General features: G+C 47.7%; 1 protein-coding gene across 1 annotated transcript in view; it reads right to left on the bottom strand.

Moving 5' to 3' along the window:
* The window catches only part of LOC140427084 (vascular endothelial growth factor C-like), a 150,462-nt gene that overhangs the window by 13,520 nt on the left and 112,249 nt on the right, over window positions 1-24,693 (bottom strand). The window contains exon 4 of the mRNA XM_072512587.1: window positions 18,544-18,695. Within this exon, the coding sequence (XP_072368688.1) occupies window positions 18,544-18,695 (152 nt within the window). The remainder of the gene's footprint in view (window positions 1-18,543; window positions 18,696-24,693) is intronic.

The raw sequence follows: 24,693 nt of genomic DNA, 5'->3' as shown, positions 1-24,693 counted from the left end.
GGAACATTAAAATCAAGGTGCTGTTTAACTGGAATCCAATGTAGGTCAGAGAGAGCAGACATTCAATACAATTTAGTGTAACACCAAGCAGTTACCTACAATTAGCCCTTTGGAAAACCCTCCAAGCATTAACTTTGTTTAAGGTTTCGTACACCCTTTACGCTGACTCACCTGGTGGGAAACTGAGAGGGTCAGATGAACTGCGAATTGGGCGGCCATCAAATTCTGCCAGTTTTCAATTGAATAGGCCAGCTTCCAATCTCTTCATGGTTCAGGGGAAATTCAACAGAAATAATATTTGGATGTTTCATTTAATAGCCGCTTGGTATTACAGAACTTGTGTTGCTGAAATAAAATCATATCTGTTGCACCCACCAGGATAGTTTCACAGGAATACCAAATCTCAAAGGGAACAACTATTTATATTGCAGGAAGGAAGTATGTTGATTGGTTGGGAAGTGGGCTTTGATTGGCAGAGGCCTTACCATGAAAAATGTACCAGGGAACAGTTAACTGCCAAGCTTTTGTTTTGCCTGATTTGAATTTAAACAAAAGTTGATGGATGCAAGACACAAAGCTTCGACAGCAAGTCCCTTTTTTCAGCGATACTCAGGTTTTAGTTGAAAGGAACGTCCTCAGCCAGTTCCCGCCACTTTAATCTATCCGACTTTACTGCAGCAAATAGGTTTTGTGCAGCTGGAAAAACATTAATTATCGACAGGTTGCATGGAACACATCTAAGGTTTCAAACTTAATATTTACACTAAACTGAAAGCAAAATACTGCGGACACAGGAAATCTGAAATAAATAAGAGTCCATATGACTCTTTTCGGAGTAAAGAGAGGGATAAATTTATGAATTATATAGTGTTTAAGAGGAAGTGGACCAGGTGAAGCAAGCAGAAGGTCAGGAGTAACCCGTAAAAACATTTCCCTCTCTCTTTAGCTCTGAATAAAAGTCATATGGACTCGAAACATTGGCCTGAATCTTACCAAAATTTAGTGAAGTGTCGGATCTGATGAGAAAACCGGTGCGAATCCCATCAGCACCCTTAGCGGGAAATGTCACTGGAATATTCAGCGTCTTTAACTTTTTTTTTCCTTAACCACATGAATCACACCACGCTTGTGGTGGCCTTCCGCTGATTCGCTCACCTCGGGGCAACTTAATCTCTGCAATCAGCAAGGAGCTCCGTGTAAACCCCTCCCCCTCACACACACATACCCCTCACAGCTCCAAGGTGATCTCTTATCCAGCCACCTCGTGAGTTATGCACACCTGTAACGAGGTTCCCTTCCCCCGCCCCCCAAATCCCCATGGTTTCCCCCAGTATCTACTCTGCTCCTCACATCCCTGCTCCCATTCCAGTCCCACGCATGCAGCACTTCATCACCATCTGAACTTACTCCGCCTCCACTCTCCCCATCTGTCGCATTGCAGGACAAACTCGAGCATAACAGGTGTGAGTGAGCACAGCTACACGGAGTTCATCCGCGAGAGGCTGGCTGGGGAGGAGCAAGACCACACACCTGTGCAGAGGACGAAGTGGGAGCTGCAGAAGAAAGTGAGAACATTCAGGGCAGGCCTCTAATGAGGAAACTTTGTCCCATCATTTATCCCCCCTGATGCACTAATGGCACCTCCCTTCCATTGCAGGGCAGTCAGTTGATCAACCCAAACTATCCTCACACCACCCGGAGACCACAGACATGAGCAGCTCCATGGGAGACTTCTTGGACACCACCATAGGAGAGGCATCACATCTGTCACCCCCACCCTCCAGCAGAGCAGATACTCCTCGGTGGGATTATCTAGTAGGCAGGCTTCTGGATGACAAGTGAGCACTTCACAATCAAAGATCCACAGCAGGCAGAGGAAGGAACATCCCGGGGAACCAGCACTCGGTGAGATTCTGGAACCCAGGACTCAGCTGAGCCCCTGGCCGATGACGTGCTACTGGATCTGGTCATCCCAGAGCGGCCGGAACTACAACGGCAGCGTCAAAACTTCAGGAAGACATGACACCTCTCACACTGATGACTCAGTAAATATGCACTAGCACCCCCCCCCCCCTCCCCCAACCCCCAACACCAATGTCAGGTCTCTCATGTCTGCCACTCTTGCCCAGTGATGAGGAGGCCACAGGCTGACAAAGTGTAGAGTGACTGCCCACCTTGGATGTTGGTTGGAGGAAAACACCAGGACCCCTGACTTCGAAGGGGCTGCTGCAGGTGAGAACTCATCCCATGTCTATACTCCATGAGAAGCCTGTTCATTGGCAGGACGTGTTCAGCTGTCCGTCAGGCATATCTCTGAGGATGAGAGCAGCATGGACTCTGTCCTCAATGCAAGTCATCATCATTCTCTTGCAGAATCCGACCAATGGCTTTTGTGCCCTGCCCATGAACTTGGGGACCATCACAAGAACCTACCTCTGGCAGCACATTACTAATGAGATGTCACATTCCAGGGTGGGAGATCTCCCTGGATCTGGTTTAGCACGCTGGGCTAAATCGCTGGCTTTTAAGCAGGCCGGCAGCACGGTTCAATTCCCGTACCAGCCTCCTCGAACAGGTGCCGGAATGTGGCGACTAGAGGCTTTTCACAGTAACTTCATTGAAGCCTACTTGTGACAATAAGCAATTTTCATTTCATTTTCCTCACCCCCTAGTCCTGGTTTTCCCCAACCAGAGAGACCATGAGAGCGTCCCTAGCTCTTCAACCCATGCGGGCGCTGCCCATCGCCCAAGGTTTCACTTCCCCTCGGAGGTAAGGTCGACAGGGTCATGTTAAACCTGTTGTAAATGATACAGAAGTTGTCGGTGAAATCAAGTCTGGAGATGATGGAGGTCTGAGTCATAGTTTTGGCCACAGTGGTTTGGTGTGCTAGTGGTGGAAACAAGTGGTTTTGGTCTTGCTAGGATATGGGGTTTGGAACTCAGTTCTCAATTTAACAGAACACCAAAGATATATGCAGTATATGCAGTCTCCTTAAACATAAGTGAGCATTAAGAGATAAGGTGGATTCAATTGAAAGGGTGGCAGGTGCAGTTAACAGTACTTTCAATATTTTTGATGTGCAGTTGGAGGAAATGTTGTATTAATGTTCAACAACTTCACATTAGGAGGAACGTTAATGTTTGGAGAAGATGTCGATTGGTTCAATGATATCATACCAAGGATGAGAAGCTTTGTTATAAGGAAATAAAAACAGGAGTAGACCATTCAGCCCCTTGAACCTTGCCTAACAAAAACCTATCGATTTCAGTTGTGAAGACATTTTCTGCTTTCTCCCTGAATGTCCGTGCTCAAATTATTCTGGACTTTTCGATCAAGGAAATAGTTTCTCACTATATATTTTTTATTCATTCATGGGATGTGGGTGTCATTTATTACCTATCCCTAATTGCCCTTGAATTGAGTGGCTTGCTAAGCCACTTCAGAGACCATTTAAGAGTCGACCACATTGCTGTGGATCTGAAGTCAGGTAAGAATGGCAGGTTTCCTTCCCTAAAAGGCAGTAGTGAATCCAGACGGGTTTTTATGCCAATGGGTCAGTATTAGACTTTAAATTCCAGATGTTTTTAATGAGTTCAAATTTCATCATGGTGGGATTCGAACCTAGGTCCCCACAGCATTACACTTCATCTCTGGATCACTAATCTAGTGACAATAACCCAATTCCACCACCTCCCTAACCAAATTCTTTAATCATCTGAAACACTTCAATTAAATCACCCCTTCAGCTTCACCATTCAAAAGAACACAAGTCTAGTCTGTGCAACCTGTCTTCATAATTTAATCCTTTCAACCCCGGTGGAGAAACTGGAGTTCTTTTCACAGGCGTAATGAAGTTTTAGAGTGGTTTAACTGAGAGTTTTTGATGAATTCAATTGGGTAAAGTTAACTCCATCAGTTCATGCATCAATAACTAAATAATCATTAAACACGACCAAACCAACAAAAGGAGCTTTAGAAAATAATTCTGACCCCTCAGAAGTACAGGTGACAGCAGCTTTTAAAAGGAAGGCCAGCAAATTATTTATTAAGAAACATAAAATTGAGTGATAAAGCCAGGAGAAAGGATGAAATGACCAGCTCATTCAGGAAGCAGGTGGAGACACAACAGCCCGAACAACTTTCTTCTGCGTAAAATTCTATGGTCTGGAAATCCGGGCAGACTCCATTAAATGAGCACAATTCTCAAAGTTCATTCAGATTATTAGATTTACAAAGCTGTTTTCCAGTGTTATACTTCATGGCCATTCCTAGCAGGGATTCGGCCCAATTAAAATAACTTGGAGAATTTATATATCCAGCAAGCAGACCTTTAGCAGAAGGCATTTGTAACAGATTGGCTCGGAGACACAGCAGTCACTGGTCCCTAAACATTCGAACATATTTACAGCTAATATGATCCCAAAGGGAAGTGAGCTGCAAATCTCTAGTTCCATTGAGGAAAATCAAACAATGGAAACGATAAGGAAGTGCAGAATCCCCCGACAATGCAGAAGTAACAGAAATCGCTACAACCAAGAGTCATACTGAGGTTGGAGTCATAACAGAGAATTGGGATTTAACGGAGGAGGGACCATTTTAACTCTGCTCACTTGATTTGGCATGAAAGATTTAATCATTAAAGCCCCACTGACTTTTTGAAGGATCAAGTTTTGACCTAGTCTTCTGAGCAGATGAGAGAGACATCTGCCAGAAAATAATGAGATCCCGTTTTAAATATGCAGACTGGATTCCAATAACGTTATCGGAACACCAGAGACCCAAAAGGAGCAAGTGTGGCTCTCCTGACAAGCCAGCTGAGCAGGAAGAGGGTTCAGGGCCAAAAAGAGGAAAGCAGATCTCTGACTTCTCTTCTTATAACAGACCGTTCTGCCCTGGACTTTCCATTCACCCCAACACCACCTAACCTGGCCCTCCCCAGATTGGGAGGCCCTCCTGAACCCCTTCTCAGGAACTTCCGTCTAGCTTCGAGCAAGAGACTGAATGGGTGTACTCTGATGAGGACCAGGTGCTGCAATCTTCCAGAGCTCACAATGCCGAGGTCAGGCCAGTTCAATCACAAATTTTGCTGCCATTATTCCTTTGATGCCTACCTTACTACAAAGCATGATTTAATACTTGAATGAGAACATTTTTTTTTTTTAATAAATATTTTATTGAAAATTTTTGGTCAACCAACACAGTACATTGTGCATCCTTTACACAACATTATAACAATACAGATAACAATGACCTATTTTATATACACAAAAAACAAAAAATAAATAAATATTAAATAACAAAAATGAAAACTAGCCCTAATTGGCAACTGCCTTGTCACAAGCTACACCCCCCCCGCCCACCCCCCCCCCCCCCCATCCCTCCCCCCCCCCCCCAAATCCTGGGCTGCTGCTGCTGCCTTCTTTTTTCCCCCCATCTACCTATCCGCAAGATATTCGACGAACGGTTGCCACCGCCTGGTGAACCCTTGAGCCGACCCCCTTAGGACGAACTTAATCCGCTCTAGCTTTATGAACCCCGCCATGTCATTTATCCAGGTCTCCACCCCCGGGGGCTTGGCTTCTTTCCACATTAACAATATCCTGCGCCGGGCTACTAGGGACGCAAAGGCCAAAACATCGGCCTCTCTCGCCTCCTGCACTCCCGGCTCTTGTGCAACCCCAAATATAGCCAGCCCCCAGCTTGGTTCGACCCGGACACCTACTACTTTTGAAAGCGCCTTTGTCACCCCCATCCAAAACCCCTGTAGTGCCGGGCATGACCAAAACATATGGGTATGATTCGCTGGGCTTCTCGAGCACCTTGCACACCTATCCTCCACCCCAAAAAATTTACTGATCCGTGTTCCAGTCATATGTGCCCTGTGTAATACCTTAAACTGAATCAGGCTTAGCCTGGCACACGAGGACGACGAGTTTACCCTGCTTAGGGCATCTGCCCACAGCCCCTCCTCGATCTCCTCCCCTAGCTCTTCTTCCCATTTCCCTTTTAGTTCATCCACCATATTCTCCCCTTCGTCCCTCATTTCCCTATATATATCTGACACCTTACCATCCCCCACCCATTTCTTTGAGATCACTCTGTCCTGCACCTCTTGTGTCGGGAGCTGCGGAAATTCCCTCACCTGTTGCCTCGCAAAAGCCCTCAATTGCATATACCTGAATGCATTCCCTTGGGGCAACCCGTATTTCTCGGTCAGCGCTCCCAGACTCGCGAACTTCCCATCCACAAATAGATCTTTCAGTTGCGTTATTCCTGCTCTTTGCCACATTCCATATCCCCCATCCATTCCCCCCGGGGCAAATCTATGGTTGTTTCTTTTCGGGGACCCCCCCAATGCTCCAGTCTTTCCCCTATGTCGTCTCCACTGTCCCCAAATCTTCAGTGTAGCTACCACCACCGGGCTTGTGGTGTAGTTCCTCGGTGAGAACGGCAATGGGGCTGTCACCATAGCCTGCAGGCTAGTCCCCCTACAGGACGCCCTCTCTAATCTCTTCCACGCCGCTCCCTCCTCCTCTCCCATCCACTTACTCACCATTGAAATATTAGCGGCCCAATAGTACTCACTTAGGCTCGGTAGTGACAGCCCCCCCCTATCCCTACTGCGCTGTAAGAATCCCTTCCTCACTCTCGGAGTCTTCCCGGCCCAAACAAAACCCATGATGCTCTTTTCTATCCTTTTAAAAAAAGCCTTCGTGATCACCACCGGGAGGCACTGAAACACAAAGAGGAATCTCGGGAGGACCACCATCTTAACCGCCTGCACCCTCCGTGCCATTGACAGGGCTACCATGTCCCATCTCTTGAAATCATCCTCCATCTGTTCCACCAACCGCGTTAAATTTAGCCTGTGCAATGTGCCCCAATTCTTAGCTATCTGGATCCCCAGGTAACGAAAGTCTCTTGTTACCTTCCTCAACGGTAGGTCCTCTATTTCTCTACTCTGCTCCCCTGGATGCACCACAAACAGCTCACTCTTCCCCATGTTCAATTTATACCCTGAGAAATCCCCAAACTCCCCAAGTATCCGCATTATTTCTGGCATCCCCTCCGCCGGATCCGCCACATATAGTAGCAAATCATCCGCATACAAAGATACCCGGTGTTCTTCTCCTCCCCTAAGTACTCCCCTCCATCTCTTGGAACCCCTCAGCGCTATCGCCAGGGGCTCAATTGCCAGTGCAAACAGTAATGGGGACAGAGGACATCCCTGCCTTGTCCCTCTATGGAGCCGAAAATATGCCGATCCCCGTCCATTCGTGACCACACTCGCCACTGGGGCCCTGTACAATAGCTGCACCTATCTAACATACCCCTCTCCAAAACCAAATCTCCTCAACACCTCCCACAAATAATCCCATTCGACTCTATCGAATGCTTTCTCGGCATCCATCGCCACTACTATCTCCGTTTCACCCTCTGGTGGGGCCATCATCATTACCCCTAATAGCCCCCGTATATTCGTGTTCAGCTGTCTCCCCTTCACAAACCCAGTTTGGTCCTCGTGAACCACCCCCGGGACACATTCCTCTATTCTCATTGCCATTACCTTGGCCAGGACCTTGGCATCCACATTTAGGAGGGAAATTGGTCTGTAGGACCCGCATTGTAGCGGGTCCTTTTCCTTCTTTAAGAGAAGCGATATCGTTGCTTCAGACATAGTCGGGGGCAATTGTCCCCTTTCCTTTGCCTCATTAAAGGTCCTCGTCAGTACCGGGGCGAGCAAGTCCAAATATTTTCCGTAGAATTCAACTGGGAATCCGTCCGGTCCCGGGGCCTTTCCCGTCTGCATATTCCTAATTCCTTTCACCACTTCTTCTACCTCGATCTGTGCTCCCAGTCCCACCCTTTCCTGCTCTTTCACCTTGGGAATTTCCAGCCGATCCAAAAAGTCCATCCTTCTCTCCCTCCCATCCGGGGGTTGAGCTTCATATAATTTTTTATAAAATGTCTTGAACACTTCATTCACTCTCTCCGCTCCCCGCTCCATCTCTCCTTCCTCGTCCCTCACTCCCCCTATTTCCCTCGCTGCTCCCCTTTTCCTCAATTGGTGTGCCAGCAATCTGCTCGCCTTCTCCCCATATTCATACTGTACACCCTGCGCCTTCCTCCATTGTGCCTCTGCAGTGCCTGTAGTCAGCAAGTCAAATTCCACATGCAGCCTTTGCCTTTCCCTGTACAATCCCTCCTCCGGTGCTTCCGCATATTGTCTGTCCACCCTCAAAAGTTCTTGCAGCAACCGCTCCCGTTCCTTACTCTCCTGCTTCCCTTTATGTGCCCTTATTGATATCAGCTCCCCCCTAACCACCGCCTTCAACGCCTCCCAGACCACTCCCACCTGGACCTCCCCATTGTCATTGAGTTCCAAGTACTTTTCAATACATCCCCTCACCCTTAGACACACCCCCTCATCCGCCATTAGTCCCATGTCCATTCTCCAGGGTGGGCGCCCTCCTGCTTCCTCCCCTATCTCCAAGTCCACCCAGTGTGGGGCATGATCCGAAATGGCTATAGCCGTATATTCCGTTCCCCTTACCTTCGGGATCAGTGCCCTACCCAGCACAAAAAAGTCTATGCGCGAATAGACTTTATGGACATAGGAGAAAAACGAGAACTCCTTACTCCTAGGTCTACTGAATCTCCACGGGTCCACACCTTCCATCTGCTCCATAAAATCTTTAAGCACCTTGGCTGCTGCCGGCCTCCTACCAGTCCTGGACTTCGACCTATCCAGCCCTGGTTCCAACACCGTGTTAAAGTCTCCCCCCATTATCAGCTTTCCCGTCTCTAGGTCCGGAATGCGTCCTAGCATTCGCCTCATAAAATTGGCATCATCCCAGTTCGGGGCATACACGTTTACCAAAACCACCATCTCTCCCTGTAGTTTACCACTCACCATCACGTATCTGCCCCCGTTATCCGCCACTATAGTCTTTGCCTCGAACATTACCCGCTTCCCCACTAATATAGCCACCCCCCTGTTTTTCGCATCCAGCCCCGAATGGAACACCTGCCCCACCCATCCTTTGCGCAGCCTAACCTGGTCTATCAGTTTCAGGTGCGTTTCCTGTAACATAACCACATCTGCTTTAAGTTTCTTAAGGTGTGCGAGTACCCGTGTCCTCTTTATCGGCCCGTTGAGCCCTCTCACGTTCCACGTGATCAGCCGAGTTGGGGGGCTTCCCACCCCCCCCCCCCCTTGCCGATTAGCCATCATCTTTTTCCAGCTTCTCACCCAGTTCCCACGCAGCTGTATCTCCCCCAGGCGGTGCCCCCCCGCCCATCCTCTCCTGTACCCACTCCCCCCTTTCCCCAGCAGCAGCAACCCAATAATTCCCCCCTCCCACCCCCCCCGCTAGACCCCCCGCTAGCGTAATTACTCCCCCCATGTTGCTCCCAGAAGTCAGCAAACTCTGGCTGACCTCGGCTTCCCCCCGTGACCACGGCTCGCACCGTGCGACGCCCCCTCCTTCCTGCTTCTCTATTCCCGCCATAATTATCATAGCGCGGGAACTTAGCCCGCGCTTCTCCCTTGGCCCCGCCCCCCATGACCAACGCCCCATCTCCTCTCCCTCCCCACCGCCCCCCATCACCACCTGTGGGAGAGAGAAAAGTTACCATACCGCAGGATTAGAACATAAAACCCCTCTTCGCCCCCCACATTCGCCCCACCACTTTGTCCAAACGTTCTTTTTAATAATCCACTCATTCCAGTTTTTCTTCTACAATAAAAGTCCACGCTTCATCCGCCGTCTCAAAGTAGTGGTGCCTCCCTTGATATGTGACCCACAGTCTTGCCGGTTGCAGCATTCCAAATTTTATCTTCCTTTTATGAAGCACCGCCTTGGCCCGATTAAAGCTCGCCCTCCTTCTCGCCACCTCCGCACTCCAGTCTTGATAAACGCGGATCACCGCGTTCTCCCATTTACTGCACCGAGTTCTCTTCGCCCATCTAAGGACCATTTCTCTATCTTTGAAACGGAAGAATCTCACCACTATGGCTCTGGGAGTTTCTCCTGCTCTCGATCCTCGCGCCATAACTCGGTACGCTCCCTCCACCTCCAACGGACCCGCCGGGGCCTCCGCTCCCATTAACGAGTGCAGCATCGTGCTCACATATGCCCCGACGTCCGCCCCCTCCACACCTTCAGGAAGACCAAGAATCCTCAGGTTGTTCCTCCTTGCGTTGTTTTCCAGTGCCTCCAACCTCTCCACACATCGTTTCTGATGTGCCTCCTGTATCTCCGTCTTCACCACCAGGCCCTGTATATCGTCCTCATTCTCGGCTGCCTTCGCCTTCACGACCCGAAGCTCGTGCTCCTGGGTCTTTTGTTCCTCCTTTAGCCCTTCGATCGCCTGTAGTATCGGGGCCAACAGTTCTTTCTTCATTTCCTTTTTTATCTCCTCCACGCAGCATTTCAAGAACTCTTGTTGTTCAGGGCCCCATATGAAACTGCCACCTTCCGACGCCATCTTGGTTTTAGCTTGCCTTCCTTGCCGCTGTTCCAAAGGATCCGCTGCAATCCGGCCACTTTCCTCTCCTTTTTCCATCCGTGTCCAGGGGGAATTCCCTTCTGGTTTACCGCACGGTGTTTTTTGCCGTTAAAATTGCCGTTGGGGCTCCTGTCAAGAGCCCAAAAGTCCGTTCCACCGGGAGCTGCCGAAACGTGCGACTTAGCTGGTCATCGCCGCACCCGGAAGCGAATGAGAACATTTTAACCAGTGCTCGCAGTGACCTAGGAAATCACTTGATTGGTTCCTAATTGATCTATACTGCCTAGGTAGTTCTTCTGGATACAGGGCGCTGAAGAATGAACTAATCTGCAAGCACATAGTAGTGGATATCCGGGATGAAAACTCTCTGATTTCGGAGACCAAAGATAAACCATAGATCAAGGGGTCCAACATGTGAGACAGGCCAGATTTTGAGCATTTAACTGGGCTATAACCTGTGGTGACCTCAAGATGTCACCTGGCTCTGCAGAATGGGTATGCCAAGCAGTGACCCCACCCATACAAAAGCCTGCTAAACAAACCAAAAAGATACGAAACTCCACACTGAGATGCTTGCATGGTGGTACGAAAACTCAACATTGACACCAAGACAGGACAGCAGGGGGAGTGAAATGTTTCCAGTGTGGCAAACTGGACATTTCAAGCATATCTGCAAATCCAAAGGTTTTAATTATGGTCGAATACCCGAAAGCATTTATGAAACATATTCCTTCCAGGAAATGGAAAGTCAAGAACAAGACGAAGCTACAGAGTTTCTTGGAGAAGTAAATAGTCTTCATCCATCTCACTAGTCAGTTACAATTCAAGTTCAAGGCTTTGATAATACTTTTAAAATTGATACTGGAGTTGCCGTTAATTTATTCAAGTTATGGGCAGCACGGTAGCATTGTGGATCGCACAATTGCTTCACAGCTCCAGGGTCCCAGGTTCGATTCAGGCTTGGGTCACTGTCTGTGCGGAGTCTGCACATCCTCCCCACGTGTGCGTGGGTTTCCTCCGGGTGCTCCGGTTTCCTCCCACAGTCCAAAGATGTGCAGGTTAGGTGGATTGGCCATGATAAATTGCCCTTAGTGTCCAAAATTGCCCTTAGTGTTGGGTGGGGTTACTGGGTTATGGGGATAGAATGGAGGTGTTGACCTTGGGTAGGGTGCTCTTTCCAAGAGCCGGTGCAGACTCGATGGGCCGAATGGCCTCCTTCTGCACTGTAAATTCTATGATTATTTAGCCAAGTTACAAATTTCAGGTGGCATAGACCTTCCTATCAAAGGAAGGTTTGTTGCTGCTATCAGCTACAAGGAGCAACAAATCATTGATTCTCTCTATGTTCTGCATGATCAGTGTACATCCCTGTTAAGCAGCCAGATTGTCATACTTCAGCAATCATTGAAAATGCAGATGATCCCTAATATTTGATCAAATCATTGTCTTTCACGCAACAATCTTCATCCTTTTATTTAGTAGCAGTGGATTTTCAGCCTTCAGAAGCGGAGGAAGTTTATACACTCTGCAGTAAGTTCCTTTCTTTCACAGATACACCATCCATTACACCCAGGACAAATACTGAAGCTATGAATATCTTAATCAATCAAATACACAAACATACAAATTAGCAACAGATGTAGGGCCATTCGGCCTCTCGATCCTGCTCCGCCAGTTGATAAGACCGTGGTTGATCTGTTTGTGTTTCAAATTCCATATTCCATCTACCCCGATAACCTTTGATTCCCTCGCCTAAAAAAAATCCATTGACCTCCGCCTTTAAAATATATAGTAACCCCACCTCCACCACCTTCTAATTCAGAGAGGTAAAAAGTTGCACAACCCTCATAGAAAATAAATTCTTCTAATCTCTGTCCTTAAACTCCTAATTTGAAAACAGTGCCCCCTAGTTGTGGACCTACCCACAAAGAGGGAACATCTTTTCCAGATCCACCTTGTCACAAAGCAAGGTCAGAGATGGCGCATTCAGAAGATACTGCAGCAGAAGGTGACATCTCCATAAAAGCCTGCTGGATCTCAACTGATTTTTCCCAGAGAGTGATGAGGAAGAATCGTTTATAGTACCGAGTGATCTCTTGAATGTTGAATCCGTAGAGAATGATTAATCTTTCCCATTGATAAATGCACCACTTGAGGTCTCTAATATAGTTTTCGAAGAGTCAGCTGTACTCCCTGTGGCTGAGCAACATTCAGATCTTAGTTCCACTAAATCTGCCAATGTATTGCCTAGTTTTTCTCCCGTTGTCCATGAAGAATACGTCACACAGCATGTTTTGCCTGAGTCCAGGCCAGAGCCCATGGAGATCACACTGCTCAAAAGCTGGGGGGTGAGAGTCAATTGACCACCCATACTTCAGATCCAGCTGAAAGTCTTCTTCCCTTCAGAGCTGGAGGTCAACACTGAAGCGGCAGAAGAATATTTAGCACTTTTAAAGCTACAGAATCCTCGACAACAATCTTGTCCCCGAGTTGACTGCCTGCTTGAAATTTGTCTCATTACAGAAGATGGGTCTGCCTTGCCTCCATATCCTCAGAAATTCTTCCCATTGTCCACAGTGGAGCAACATTACACAGAGAGACGCGAGGCTCTCTCCCACCATTGCCGACAGAAAGTAGATGGTCCTCGCAAAATATCAGTGGAAAATGATCTCTTTTCCTGACAATCATACAGAAAGTTGGCTATTCTTTCCTTTGTCATCTAAGTTCATTTCAATGTCAGATCTTCTGTGCTTTATCAGTCTTTGAAACAGCAGTGGATGATACAGGGTTTCTCAGGGTAGTGTCCTAGGCCCAACCACCTTCAGCTGCTTCATCAATGACCTTTGTTCAGTCATAAGGTCAGAAGTGGAGATATTCGCTGATGGTTGAATAATGTTCATTATTATTCACAACTCCTCAGATACTGAAGCAGTCCAAGTCCACATGCAGCAAGACCTGGAAAATGTCCAATATATTGGATTGACAAGTGGCAAGTAATATTCGCGCCACACAACTGTCAGTCAATGATCATCTCCAGCAAATGCATTACCATCGCTGAATCCTCCACTATCAACATCCTGGGGTTACATTGACCAGAAACTGAACAGGACTAGCCATACAAGTACTGTGGCTACAAGAGCAGGTCAGAGGTTGGAATCCTGCAGCAAGTAACTCACCTCTCGTCTTCCCAAAGCCTGTCACCAACCATCTACAAGGTACAAGTCAGGAGTGTGATGGAATACTTGCCTGGATGAGTGCAGCTCCAACAACTCCAGAAACTCAATACCATCCAAGACAAAGCAGCCTGCATGATTGGTACCCCTTCCACAAACTTTCACTCCCTCCACCGCCGATGCACAGTAGCAGCAGTGGGTACCACCTACAAGATGCACTGCAGGAACTCACCAAAGCTGCTTAGACAGCACCTTCCAAACCCCTAACCACTACCATCTAGAAGGACAAGGACCGCAGATACATGGAAACACCGCCACCTGAAACGTCCATCCTGACTTAGAAATATATCGCCATTCCTTTAATGCCGCTAGGTCAAGGTTCTGGAACTCCCTCCCTAACAGCACTGTGGATATACCTACACCACAGGGATGGCAACAATTCAAGACGGCAGCTCACCACCTTCTCAAGGGCAATTAGGGATGAACAGTAACTTCTGGCCTAGCCATTGGCACCCACATCCTGTAAAATGAAGAACATTTTTTTAAAATGACAGCTTTCCCTGAAGTTGAAGATGATTCTTCTTATGAATTTTCTTCCTGAAGTCCTTTGATGGAGTAACAAGTTCCTCAGAGTGGCCTGAGTTTTTCACTTCTAGTCCCAAAGGGTCCAAAGTCTCTTTAAGTCTTCTCCTTTGGATCAGCCTTTTGGTGAACAGTCTTCGTTATCCTTGCGGTTCAGTCATCCTGAAACCTACACTCTGCTTCCCAGATGTCCTATGCTGCAGATGATGTCCTACCAGTTAAAGCAGAAAACTCTCTTATCTCTAACATGTCTTCCATAAGGGCTAAGAATATCATGCAAGATTGAATCATTCAGGATTGTGACTTGGGGAGGGGAAGAGTAGGAGTTGGAGTTGGCTAGTATCTGCAGTTGCAGGGGCAGCAAGGCGGCACAGTGGTTAGCACTGCTGCCTCACAGCGCCAGGGACCTGGGTTCGATTCCGTCTTCAGGTAATTGTGTGGAGTTTTCACACTCTCCCCATGTCTGCTTCATAGAATCATAGGCTTTACAGTGCAGAAGGAGGCCATTCAGCCCATCAAGTCTGCACTGGCCCTTGGAAAGAGCACTCTACCGAAGCTCACACCTCCATCCTATCCCCATAACCCAGTAACCCCGTCTATCCTTTTTTGGACAGTAAGGGCAATTTAGCATGGTCAATCCACCTAACCTTAGTAATAATAATAATAATAATAATCTTTTATTGTCACAAGTAGGCTTACAGTAACACTGCAATGAAGTTACTGTGAAAAGCCCCTAGTCCCCACATTCCGGCGCCTATTCAGGTACACAGAGGGAGCACTCAGAATGTTCAATTTACCTAACAAGCACGTCTTTCGGGACTTGTAGGAGGAAACTGGAGCACCCTGAGGAAACCCACGCAGACACGGGGAGAACGTGCAGACTCCGCACAAACAATGACCCAAGCGGGACTCGAACCTGGGACCTGGCGCTTTGAAGCAATAGTGCTAAGCACTGTGCTACTGTGCCACCCCTGAGCTACTGTGCTGCCCGCTTGGGTTTCCTCCGGGTACTCCGGTTTCTTCCCACAGGCCAAAGATGGGTAGGTTGGGTGGATTGCCCATGCTAGATTGCCCCTTAGGGTGGTTTGCAAGCCGGGCGATTGGGTCTTTCGAAGTGTCGGTGCAGACTCGATGGGCCAAGTGACTTCTTTCCGCACTGTAGGTATTCTATGATTAAAAGGGGGAGTTACAGAAATGCAGTGTAAATAGTTTTTTTTTAAATTAACATTTTATTGAAGTATTTGTTGGTATTATAACAACACAATAAACAATGTACATGAAACTATGAACATAGTGCAAAAGCTGTCTCCCTCCCTTACAGGTCCCATCTTTATTAACCCCCTACTCTTAAGCTAAACTAAAGCCCCCCCCCCCCTTCTGCTGACGATTAGTTTTCCGCGAAGAAGTCGACGAATGGTTGCCACCTCTGGGCGAACCCTAACAGTGACCATCTCAAGGCAAACTTGATTTTCTCCAAACAGAGAAAGCTAGCCATGTCCGATAAGACAGGTCTCCGACTTCGGGGGCTTTGAGTCCCTCCAAGCTAATAGTATCCGTCTCGGGGCTACCAGGGAAGCAAAGGCCAGAACGTCTGCATCTTTCTCCTCCTGGATTCCCGGGTCTTCCAACACCCCGAGAATCCCCACCTATGGACTCGGTGCCACCCTTGTTCTTAACACCGTGGACATGACATCTGCAAACCCTTGCCAAAATCCCCAAAGCTTCGGCCGCGCCCAAAACATGTGGACATGGTTCGCTGGTCCTCCTGCACATTTTGCACACCTGTCTTCCACCCCAAAGAATCTGCTCATCCCGGCCACTGTCATGTGAGCCCGGTGAACGATCTTAAATTGTATCAGGCAGAGCCTGGCACATGTTGCGGACGCGTTGACTCTACTCAACGCGTCCGCCCATAGACCATCCTCTATCTCTCCTCCCAGCTCCTCCTCCCACTTGCGTTTCAGCTCCTTGGTCTGCGTCTCCTCTGACCCCATAATTTCCCTGTAAATGTCTGAGCCGCTCCCTTCTCCTACCCACCCTCTGAAAACTACCCTGTCCTGAATCCCCCTTAGCGGTAGGAGCGGGAAGGTTGACACCTGTTTACGTAGGAAGTCCCGCAGGAGGTACCTGCAGATACCTGAATTTGTTTCCCCTCGCCAACCCAAACTTCTCCTCCAGCGCCCTCATACTCGGAAAGCTCCCCTCTATAAACGCATCTCCCATCCTCTCAATCCCTGCTCTCCGCCATATCCGGAAACCCCCATCCATACTTCCCAGGGCAAACTGGTGATTATTACAGATTGAGGACTAGACCGATGCTCTCTCTGCTCCCACATCTCCTCCATTGCCCCCAGACTCTCAGGGCCGCCACCACCACGGGGCTGGTGGAGTACCGTGCTGGCCGGAACGGCAGAGGCGCAGTTACCAATGCCCCCAAACTAGTGCCCTTGCATGAAGCCGCCTCCATACACTCCCATGCCGACCCCTCCCCCACCACCCACTTCCTGATCATGGCTATATTCGCCGCCCAGTAATAGTTACTAAAATTTGGCAGCGCCAGCCCGCCCTCTCCCCGACTCCGCTCAAGCATTAACCTTCCTTACCCGTGGGATCGTGCCCGCCCAAACAAAGCCAGAGCTCACTTTGTTGACCTGCTTAAAAAAGGACCGCGGAATAAAGATGGGGAGCCATTGAAACACAAACAGGAATCTCGGGAGGACCCTTCACCGTCTGCACCCTCCCAACTAATGACAACGGGAGCGCATCCCACCTCTGAAAATCGTCCTTCATTTGGTCTACTAGCTGGGCCAGATTTAATTTATGCAGCCGGTCCCATTCCCGCGCCAATGAATGCCTAGGTACCTAAAGCTTCCACTTACTAATCTAAACGGCAGCTCCCCCAATCGCCTCTCCTGTCCCCTCGCCTGGATTGCAAACATCTCACTTTTCCCCATATTTTGCAGTGTAAATAGTTGAAGGCATAGTTTCATGTTATTGTTAAAAAGAAGAAAGCATGCTTCGGGAGGAGGTTTACTGTAAGGGTGAACAGATGGGACATGTTAATGTATGACATAGATGATGATGTACCACGAACACTAGTCAGTCATGGATTAAAGAGAGAGATTAGAATCGTGCCAAGGTGCAATGTGCCTACTCTGTAACCTCTTTGGTGTAGTATCAATAAACAAGCAGATGCTCTTCCAGAGCATGTCTACAGTCTGTCTAAGAATCAAGTCCTCCACCTGGAGTCCAAGATAGAAGAACACATCTCGCAACACACACAGCAAGTGCTATTGTCCTAAAATACATGGTGAAATGTGAAATAAGCCTTATTAACTCAATATTTAGTGAGCTTTTATCTCCTGGGCAGCAAAGCGGCTTAAAAAACAGCCAGTCTGTTTGAGAGCATCAGTAAGAAGCCCAGGCAATTTTAAAGGCTGGGCTTCAGCAACGAGCAGGATGTCTGGATAATAACAGACAGCAAGCAGTATCTGGTAGTATGTGGCCAGCTGCTAAAACTGGCAATACTTTGTCTTGGGTTTGGGGTCTACATGGGGATTCTTTAGAGTTTCCCTGTTAGCCTGAAAACCCTCCATGGACTGTTACTTGTAAAAATAATTTGTTCTTATGTATACATCACAGTACCCTACACGAGGCTGTACTTCTGCTTCCCACTCGATCAGTTATTTCATCATGTGACATTGCACCATAGTTACATCAGTTTCCGGTACTCCTTTGCTCCACAGGTAAGTGTCAGGGTGATGAGATCAATGGTGTTCTGGTGTGGGCAATGGTTTTGTCGAGGGGAAGGGCATGGTTGGCACCTCCAGGTAGGGGTGGCCTACACTTTCTATGTGGCACTTGGAGAAGCACTCATGCTGGCTTCAGCTGGTCGAGAAAGCTGCAGCCACAGCCCCACACCGGCCAATTCAGGTCAAAGTCACAGTCGGCTACCAGGAATCTCAGTAGTCCTTATCTGAATGTATCAGGAAGAATTCCACTGGCTTCAGGTGAAACCAAGAAGAGGGAAGGATGAGATTTGATATTTCCCTTCCTTCTCCTAACATGACTCCCCACCCTGCCGCCACCACCACTGATTAATGGCCTTCAAACACACAAGTGAAAGGCATCACATGGTTTGAGTTTCCCTTCCAATGTCTGTGATTTTGTTGCAACCCCCTGAGTGGCTATATTGGCTGCAGTGCCCACTGATCCTCTTGAGAAGCTGAAATACTGGTACTTGTCCCCGACGGATGTGATCTCACAAATGCTTACCCGGTTTGGGAAATGTGAAAGGAACGCCTGATAATCGAGTGGGACCGTCCGAAGATATCTCGCTTTGGCTGACAGGTGCAGGCGGTATGATTGATGAAACTGATCATGACTAATTTTGAAAATCCGACTCGTGGTAGTGTGATCTCGATCAACTAGAGGAAAAAAACACAAACTCCTTCTATAATGATGAAACCAAAATTAACCCAGAAACCAGCCAGTTAAGTAACACTAAACAAGGTGACAGCGTTTGCCCTGGTATGAAGGCACTTACTGTTGACCTCCTGTGGCATTGCTCCAGGTGAGTTCAATACACCCCTGACCTTTGTATCGATCTGCAATTTTGTCTCTGTCCCCCCCGTCTTTTTCACGCTCCAGACATGTATTTCTTTGCTCTCAAATTCCCTTTCTGTCTCATGATTTGTAGGGGTGATTTGTTTCTTTAAATAAGGCTTGAATCTATCGAGCTTTTTTCATGACTACCAGATGTTTCAAAGAGCGTTAGAGCAAATAAATAACTTTTTGAAGTGTCGCCACTTCTGTAATGTAGAAATCAATATTTGGTTCTTTCTTATGTCGCCCATTGTTTGCTCCAATGCCATGTCTTCTGATGTTCCTGTCACTTCCCACAACCACTTTGATGACCTTCAGTCTAGCTTTTTTTTCACTTCCCCTTGGTCCTGCACTTCTAATGTTCACCTTTACCACCTTGTGTAACACTTGTAATAAGTCTATGTAGTATCTTAGCTTTTAATATTGCAAGCTCTTGTATTTTATGTGAATTTCTAATCTATATCACTTGTGTTGTCTCAATCTTAATGTTTAGGTCTAATGGCTAAACATGTCTGCCTCTCGCTCACAGACCGATCTCACTCCTGACTCATCTGCCCTCTAATCTTTCAACCTCTTCCCCACCAAGTGCAATCTCTCTCTGTAGGTGCAGGTTGGACACCCTGGAAATACGGATGCTACATCAAAGATGGCAGGTTTGAATGGGTGGGAAGGCCTTTTTCCATTCATGGGTTGTGGGCATCTTTGGCAAGGGCAGCATTTGTTGCTCATCACGAACTGTATTTGAGAAGATGGTGGTGAACCACCTTCTTGAATTACTGTGTCCTTTTGGCGTTGGTACATTTGTTAGGAAAGAAGTTCTAGAATTTTGATCCAGGGACAGTGAAGGAAGCCGTGAAATAGTGTGGCTTGGAGGGGAGATTACAGGTGGCAGAGTTCCCAGCCATCTGCTGCCATTGTCCTTCAAGGTGGTAGAGTGCATCTTGTAGATGATACACACTGCCGCCACTATCTGTCGGTGGTCGAGGGAATGAATGTTGAAGGTGGTGGATGGCGTGTCATTCAAGCACGCCACTCTGTCTAAAGCTTGTTGAGCTTCTTGAATGTTGTTGGAACTGCACTCATTCAGGCAATTGGAGATAGTTCCATCGCACTCCTGCTGTGTGCCTTGTAGATGGTGGAGAGTCTTTGGAGTGTCAGGAGGTGATTTGCTCAACAGAAAATTCCCCACTTCTGACATGCTCTTGTAGTCACAGTATTTATATGGCTAGTCCAGTTCAGTTTCTGGTCAATGGTAATCACCAGGATGCCGATGGTAGGGTTTCAGCGATGGTAATGCCATTGAGAGTCAGTGGGAGATAGTTAGATTCTGAAACCAAAAAGAAAATGCTGGAAAATCTCAGCAGGTCCGGCAGTGTCTGTATGGAGAGAAAAGAGCTAACGTTTCGAGTCCAGATGACCCTTTGTGAAAGCTAAAAATAGAGAAAGTGTGAAATATTTATACTGTGGAGTGAGAATGAAAGATGAGTCATAGCCACAGAAACCCAGGGAAATGGAATGCTAATAACCACAGAAACCAAGAGGAAAGAGTGCTAGTGGCAGTCCCCAGAGAGAACAAAATGTGTGAAAGGCCAAACTGCAGAGAAACTAACATCAGAGGGTAAACTGTGACAGATGTAGATGTGGGGGGAGGGAAGGGGTAAGCAAAGGGGAGAAAGATATGGAAAGGTGGATAAGATGGGGGGGGGGGGTGAATATATATATATATATATATATATATACAGAAAGACAAGAGAGAAAGAAATGGTGAAAAACAGTTCAAATGAAATGGGATGGAAACAAATGGGTCGAGATGAGGTAGAGCTAATCATCTGAAGTTGTTGAATTCGATGTTGTGACCGGAGGGCTGTAGCGTGCCTAACCGGAAGATGAGATTTGTTCCTCCAGTTTGTGTTGAGCTTCACTGGAACATTGCAGCAGGCCAAGGACAGACATGTGGGCATGGGAGCAGGGTCTTATTTTAAAATGACAAGCAACGGGAAGGTCAGGGTCCTGAATGCGCACAGACAGAAGGTGCTCAGCAAAGCGATCATCCAGTCTGTGTTTGGTCTCTCCCATATAGAGGAGACCACATTGGAAGCAGCGAATGCAATAGACCAAATTGGAAGAGGTACAAGTGAAACGCTGCTTAACCTGGAATGTGTGTTTTGGGCCTGGGATGTTAAGCATGGAAGAGGTAAAGGGGCAGGTGTTACACCTTCTGCGATTGCATGGGAAGGTCCCATGGTTGATGGGAGTGGTGTTGGGTATGGTGGAGGAGTAGACTAGATTATCTCTGAGGGCACGGTTTTTGCGGAATGCTGACAGAGGGAGTGAAGGGAAGATGTGTTTGGTGGTGGCATCACGCTGGAGTTGGCAAAAATGGCGGAGGATCATGCTTCCCCCTTATGCTTTTTTCCGATGGTTAGATTCTGTCTTGTTGGAGATGGTTATTGGCTGGCACTTGTGTGGCATGAATGTTACCTGTCACTTATAAGCCCAAAGTCTGAATGTTGTCCTGGTTTTTCTACATACGGGCTGTTTCAGTATCTGAGGAGTCGCAAATAGTACTCCTCTATCTTGTGCACCCTCTTGGAGGAAGCATGGAGTGTGGCAAGGTCACAGAATATATTCAGGGTGGGGTCTTCAATGTCCACAACCAGGAGTGGCTTGGTGGTACCACCACAGACCGAGATGGCTGTGTCCTAAAGGACATAGCTGCTGGACTGGGACTGCGGCAGGTGGTGACAAAAACAACAAGTGGGAAAAACATACATATCCTTGTCCTCACTGATCTGCCCGCCACAAATGCATCTGTCCATAACAGAATCGCCAGGAGTGACCACTGCACAGTCCTTGTGGAGACAAAATGCCATCTTCACATTTGGATACCCTCTGTGGTGTAGTGCGGTACTACCACCATGCTAAATGGGGTAGATTTTGAACAGATCTAGGAACTCAAGACAGCCATCAATGAGACGCTGTGGGCCAGAGGCAAGAGCAGAATTGTATTCAACCATAATCTCTAACCTCATGGCCTGGCATATCCCCCATTCTACCATTACCATCCAGCCAAGGGATCAACCCTGGTTCAATGAAAAGTGCAGGAGGGCATGCCAGGAGCAACACCAGACATACCTAAAATGAGGGTTAACCTGATAAAGCTACAACACAGAACTACTTGTGTGCCAATAGCATACGCAGCAAGTAATAGACTAAACTAAGCAATTCCACAACCAATGGATCAGATTTAAACTCTGCTGTCCTGCCACACCCAGCCATGATTGGTGGTGGACAACTAATTAACTTACTGGAGGAGGAGGCTTCAAAAGTAGCTTCATCTTCAATGATGGAGCAGCCCAACACGTCAGTGCAAAAGATAAGGCTCAAGCATTTGCAATAATCTTCAGCCAGAATCGCCGAGTGGGTGATCCATCTCAGCCTCCTCTGAAGGTCCCCAGCATCACAGATGCCAGTCTTCAGCCAATTCAGTTCACTCCACGTGATATCAAGAAATAGCCGAAGGCACTGGATGCTGTAAAGGCTATGGGCCCTGACACTGTTCCAACAAATTATTAAAGACGTGCTCTCCAGAACTTGTCGCACCCCTAGCCAGCTGTTCTAGTTATCTGCCTATCAACACTGTTATCTACCAGATGATATGGGAAATTGCCAAGGTATGTCCTGTACATAAGAAACATGACAAATCCAACCCTTCCAAATACCGCCCTATCAGTCTACTCTCGATCATCAGTAAAGCGATAGAAGTGGTCTTCAACAATGTTATCAAGGTGAGGACGTCCAGTGATGGCATGGAGGGAGCAGTCGCGCATGAGGAAGCTCCCAATAGGGTACTTGATTATCGGTCTTTTTTGCCCAGTTTCTGGGGTTATTTTTACGGAAAACCTGATGATCTCGATAGTATAAGGTGCCCACATTAAAGAAATGCCAAGGAAGGCCAGAGGAAAGAAACCTGCGGCTAGAACTTCGTTGATGGACTTGGCGACTCCACAAGGCTCCTCGGTGGAGAACATGGCAGAGGCTGCTCCTGTTACTGCAACCACTGCAATAACGGCCAACATGCCTGTTGGTGTTCTTCCGACAAGAAACAGCTCAAGAGGCAGTGGAGAGTTATTTCTGGGGACCTTCAAAAGTCGATAGAGGAGTCCCTGGGTCCCATACGTTCAAAGCTGGAGAAAACCTTTGAGAAGGTAAAGGAGCATGACGCGGTGATTAAGGGCATGGAGATGGCTTTGTCAGAGCAGGGTGAGCAAATTGCTTTGCTAGAGGCTGAGATATCTCTAGTGACCAGTGAGAATAAGATGATGAGGGCTGAGGCTGACAATCTTAAAAACCGCTCAAGGAGGCTGAACCTCTGAACCGTGGATTTGCGAGAGGGTGTGGAAGTCCCGACTCCCACTGTGTACTTTTTGCAGATGTTTGGGAAGATGATGGGGGCGGGTCCCCTCCAGAGCTGGACAGGGCCCATCGGACACTCCGTCAGAAGCTCCGGCCGAATGAGCCACCATGGGCAGTCAATGAACGGTTCCACAGCTTCCAAGAGAAGGAATGGGCCCTGAACTGGGCCAAGCAGCATCGGGACTGCAAATGGGAAGGTCACATCATCAGGATCTGCTCGGATGTTGGAGCTGACTGTCAAGGAAGCTGGGATTTTTAAAAAGGCCAAACACCCCCGTATAAGAGTGGAGTTCGGTGAGGCTTCGAGTAACATATGAGTTGAAGGCCTATTATTTTGATGCACCAGTGGAGCTGGATGCCTTTGTTAGAAAACATGGGCTCAGTTTGAGTTAACTGTCAGTTCTTGTGAGGTTTTTGATTGTTCAGGGTGGAAAGAGGTATTGGGATTCCTTGTATATATGAATTGGTATTTCTTTGTTCTTGAGTGGAATGATTGTTTCACATGTTTGATGTTGGTGGGGTGGGCTTGATGTCATGAGGGTTGTTGGTATTTGTGTTATGGTTGTTACGGGAAATATATAGCTTCTGGTGGGAATATGATTTTCGAAGGTTTTTTAAAAAATTCTGTGTCCAAGGGACGGGTAGTAGTTTGTTTTACCCTGGGCTGAGGTGTCCTGCTACCAGTAAAGGCAACTAGCTAATGGGAGCGCGAGATGGAGGAGTAGCTGAAACTTATTATAACAGTTTAGCTTCGGATAATGAACTTAGTGTTTGTGTATTTTTTGGGGTTGGGGGTAGGTGAGAGGGGATATTGCGCGTTCTCATGTTACCAATATGAAAATTTGGGAGGGGTTTGTTTGGGGATTGTTGGGGTGGGCAGTAGGGTTACTTTGCTGATATTAACTACAGACTTTTCTTTGCTTTGTCTTGCTGGTAGGTTTGACGGCCATCTCGGGTGGGCCGTGTGCCTGTACACTCTAAGTAGTTGCTTGACAATCTCTTTTGGTGGAAATGGCCGACTCTGGGATGGGGTGGGGGGGCCGGGGGGGGGGGGGGGGGTGAATTTGTTTCGTCACCAGTAACGTAAGGAGGTTAGGCGGCCCAGGGAAAAGGTCTAGGGTATTTGTCCACCTGAAGTGTTTGCATGCTGATGTGTTTTTACAGGAGACTCATTTGCGGGTAAGGGACCAGAACAGATGGCAGAAAGGGTGTGTGAACCAGGAATTTCATTTGGGCTTCCATGGTAGGGGTTTTGCTCAATTAACGGGTTCTTTTTTCAGCTACCAAGACCGTGGTGGACCCCAAAGGCAGATATGTCTTCTGCCTTTGAGGAATATGGCAGGTTTAATAAGAATGAACCTGTTGCGCCCTCCACACTATGGGAAGCCCTTAAAGTGATTACTG

This window comes from Scyliorhinus torazame, chromosome 7 (assembly GCF_047496885.1).
Source record: "Scyliorhinus torazame isolate Kashiwa2021f chromosome 7, sScyTor2.1, whole genome shotgun sequence".
Lineage (NCBI taxonomy): Eukaryota > Metazoa > Chordata > Chondrichthyes > Carcharhiniformes > Scyliorhinidae > Scyliorhinus > Scyliorhinus torazame.
Note: the sequence above shows the minus strand (reverse complement) of the source record. Positions and strands in the feature narration are given on the sequence as shown.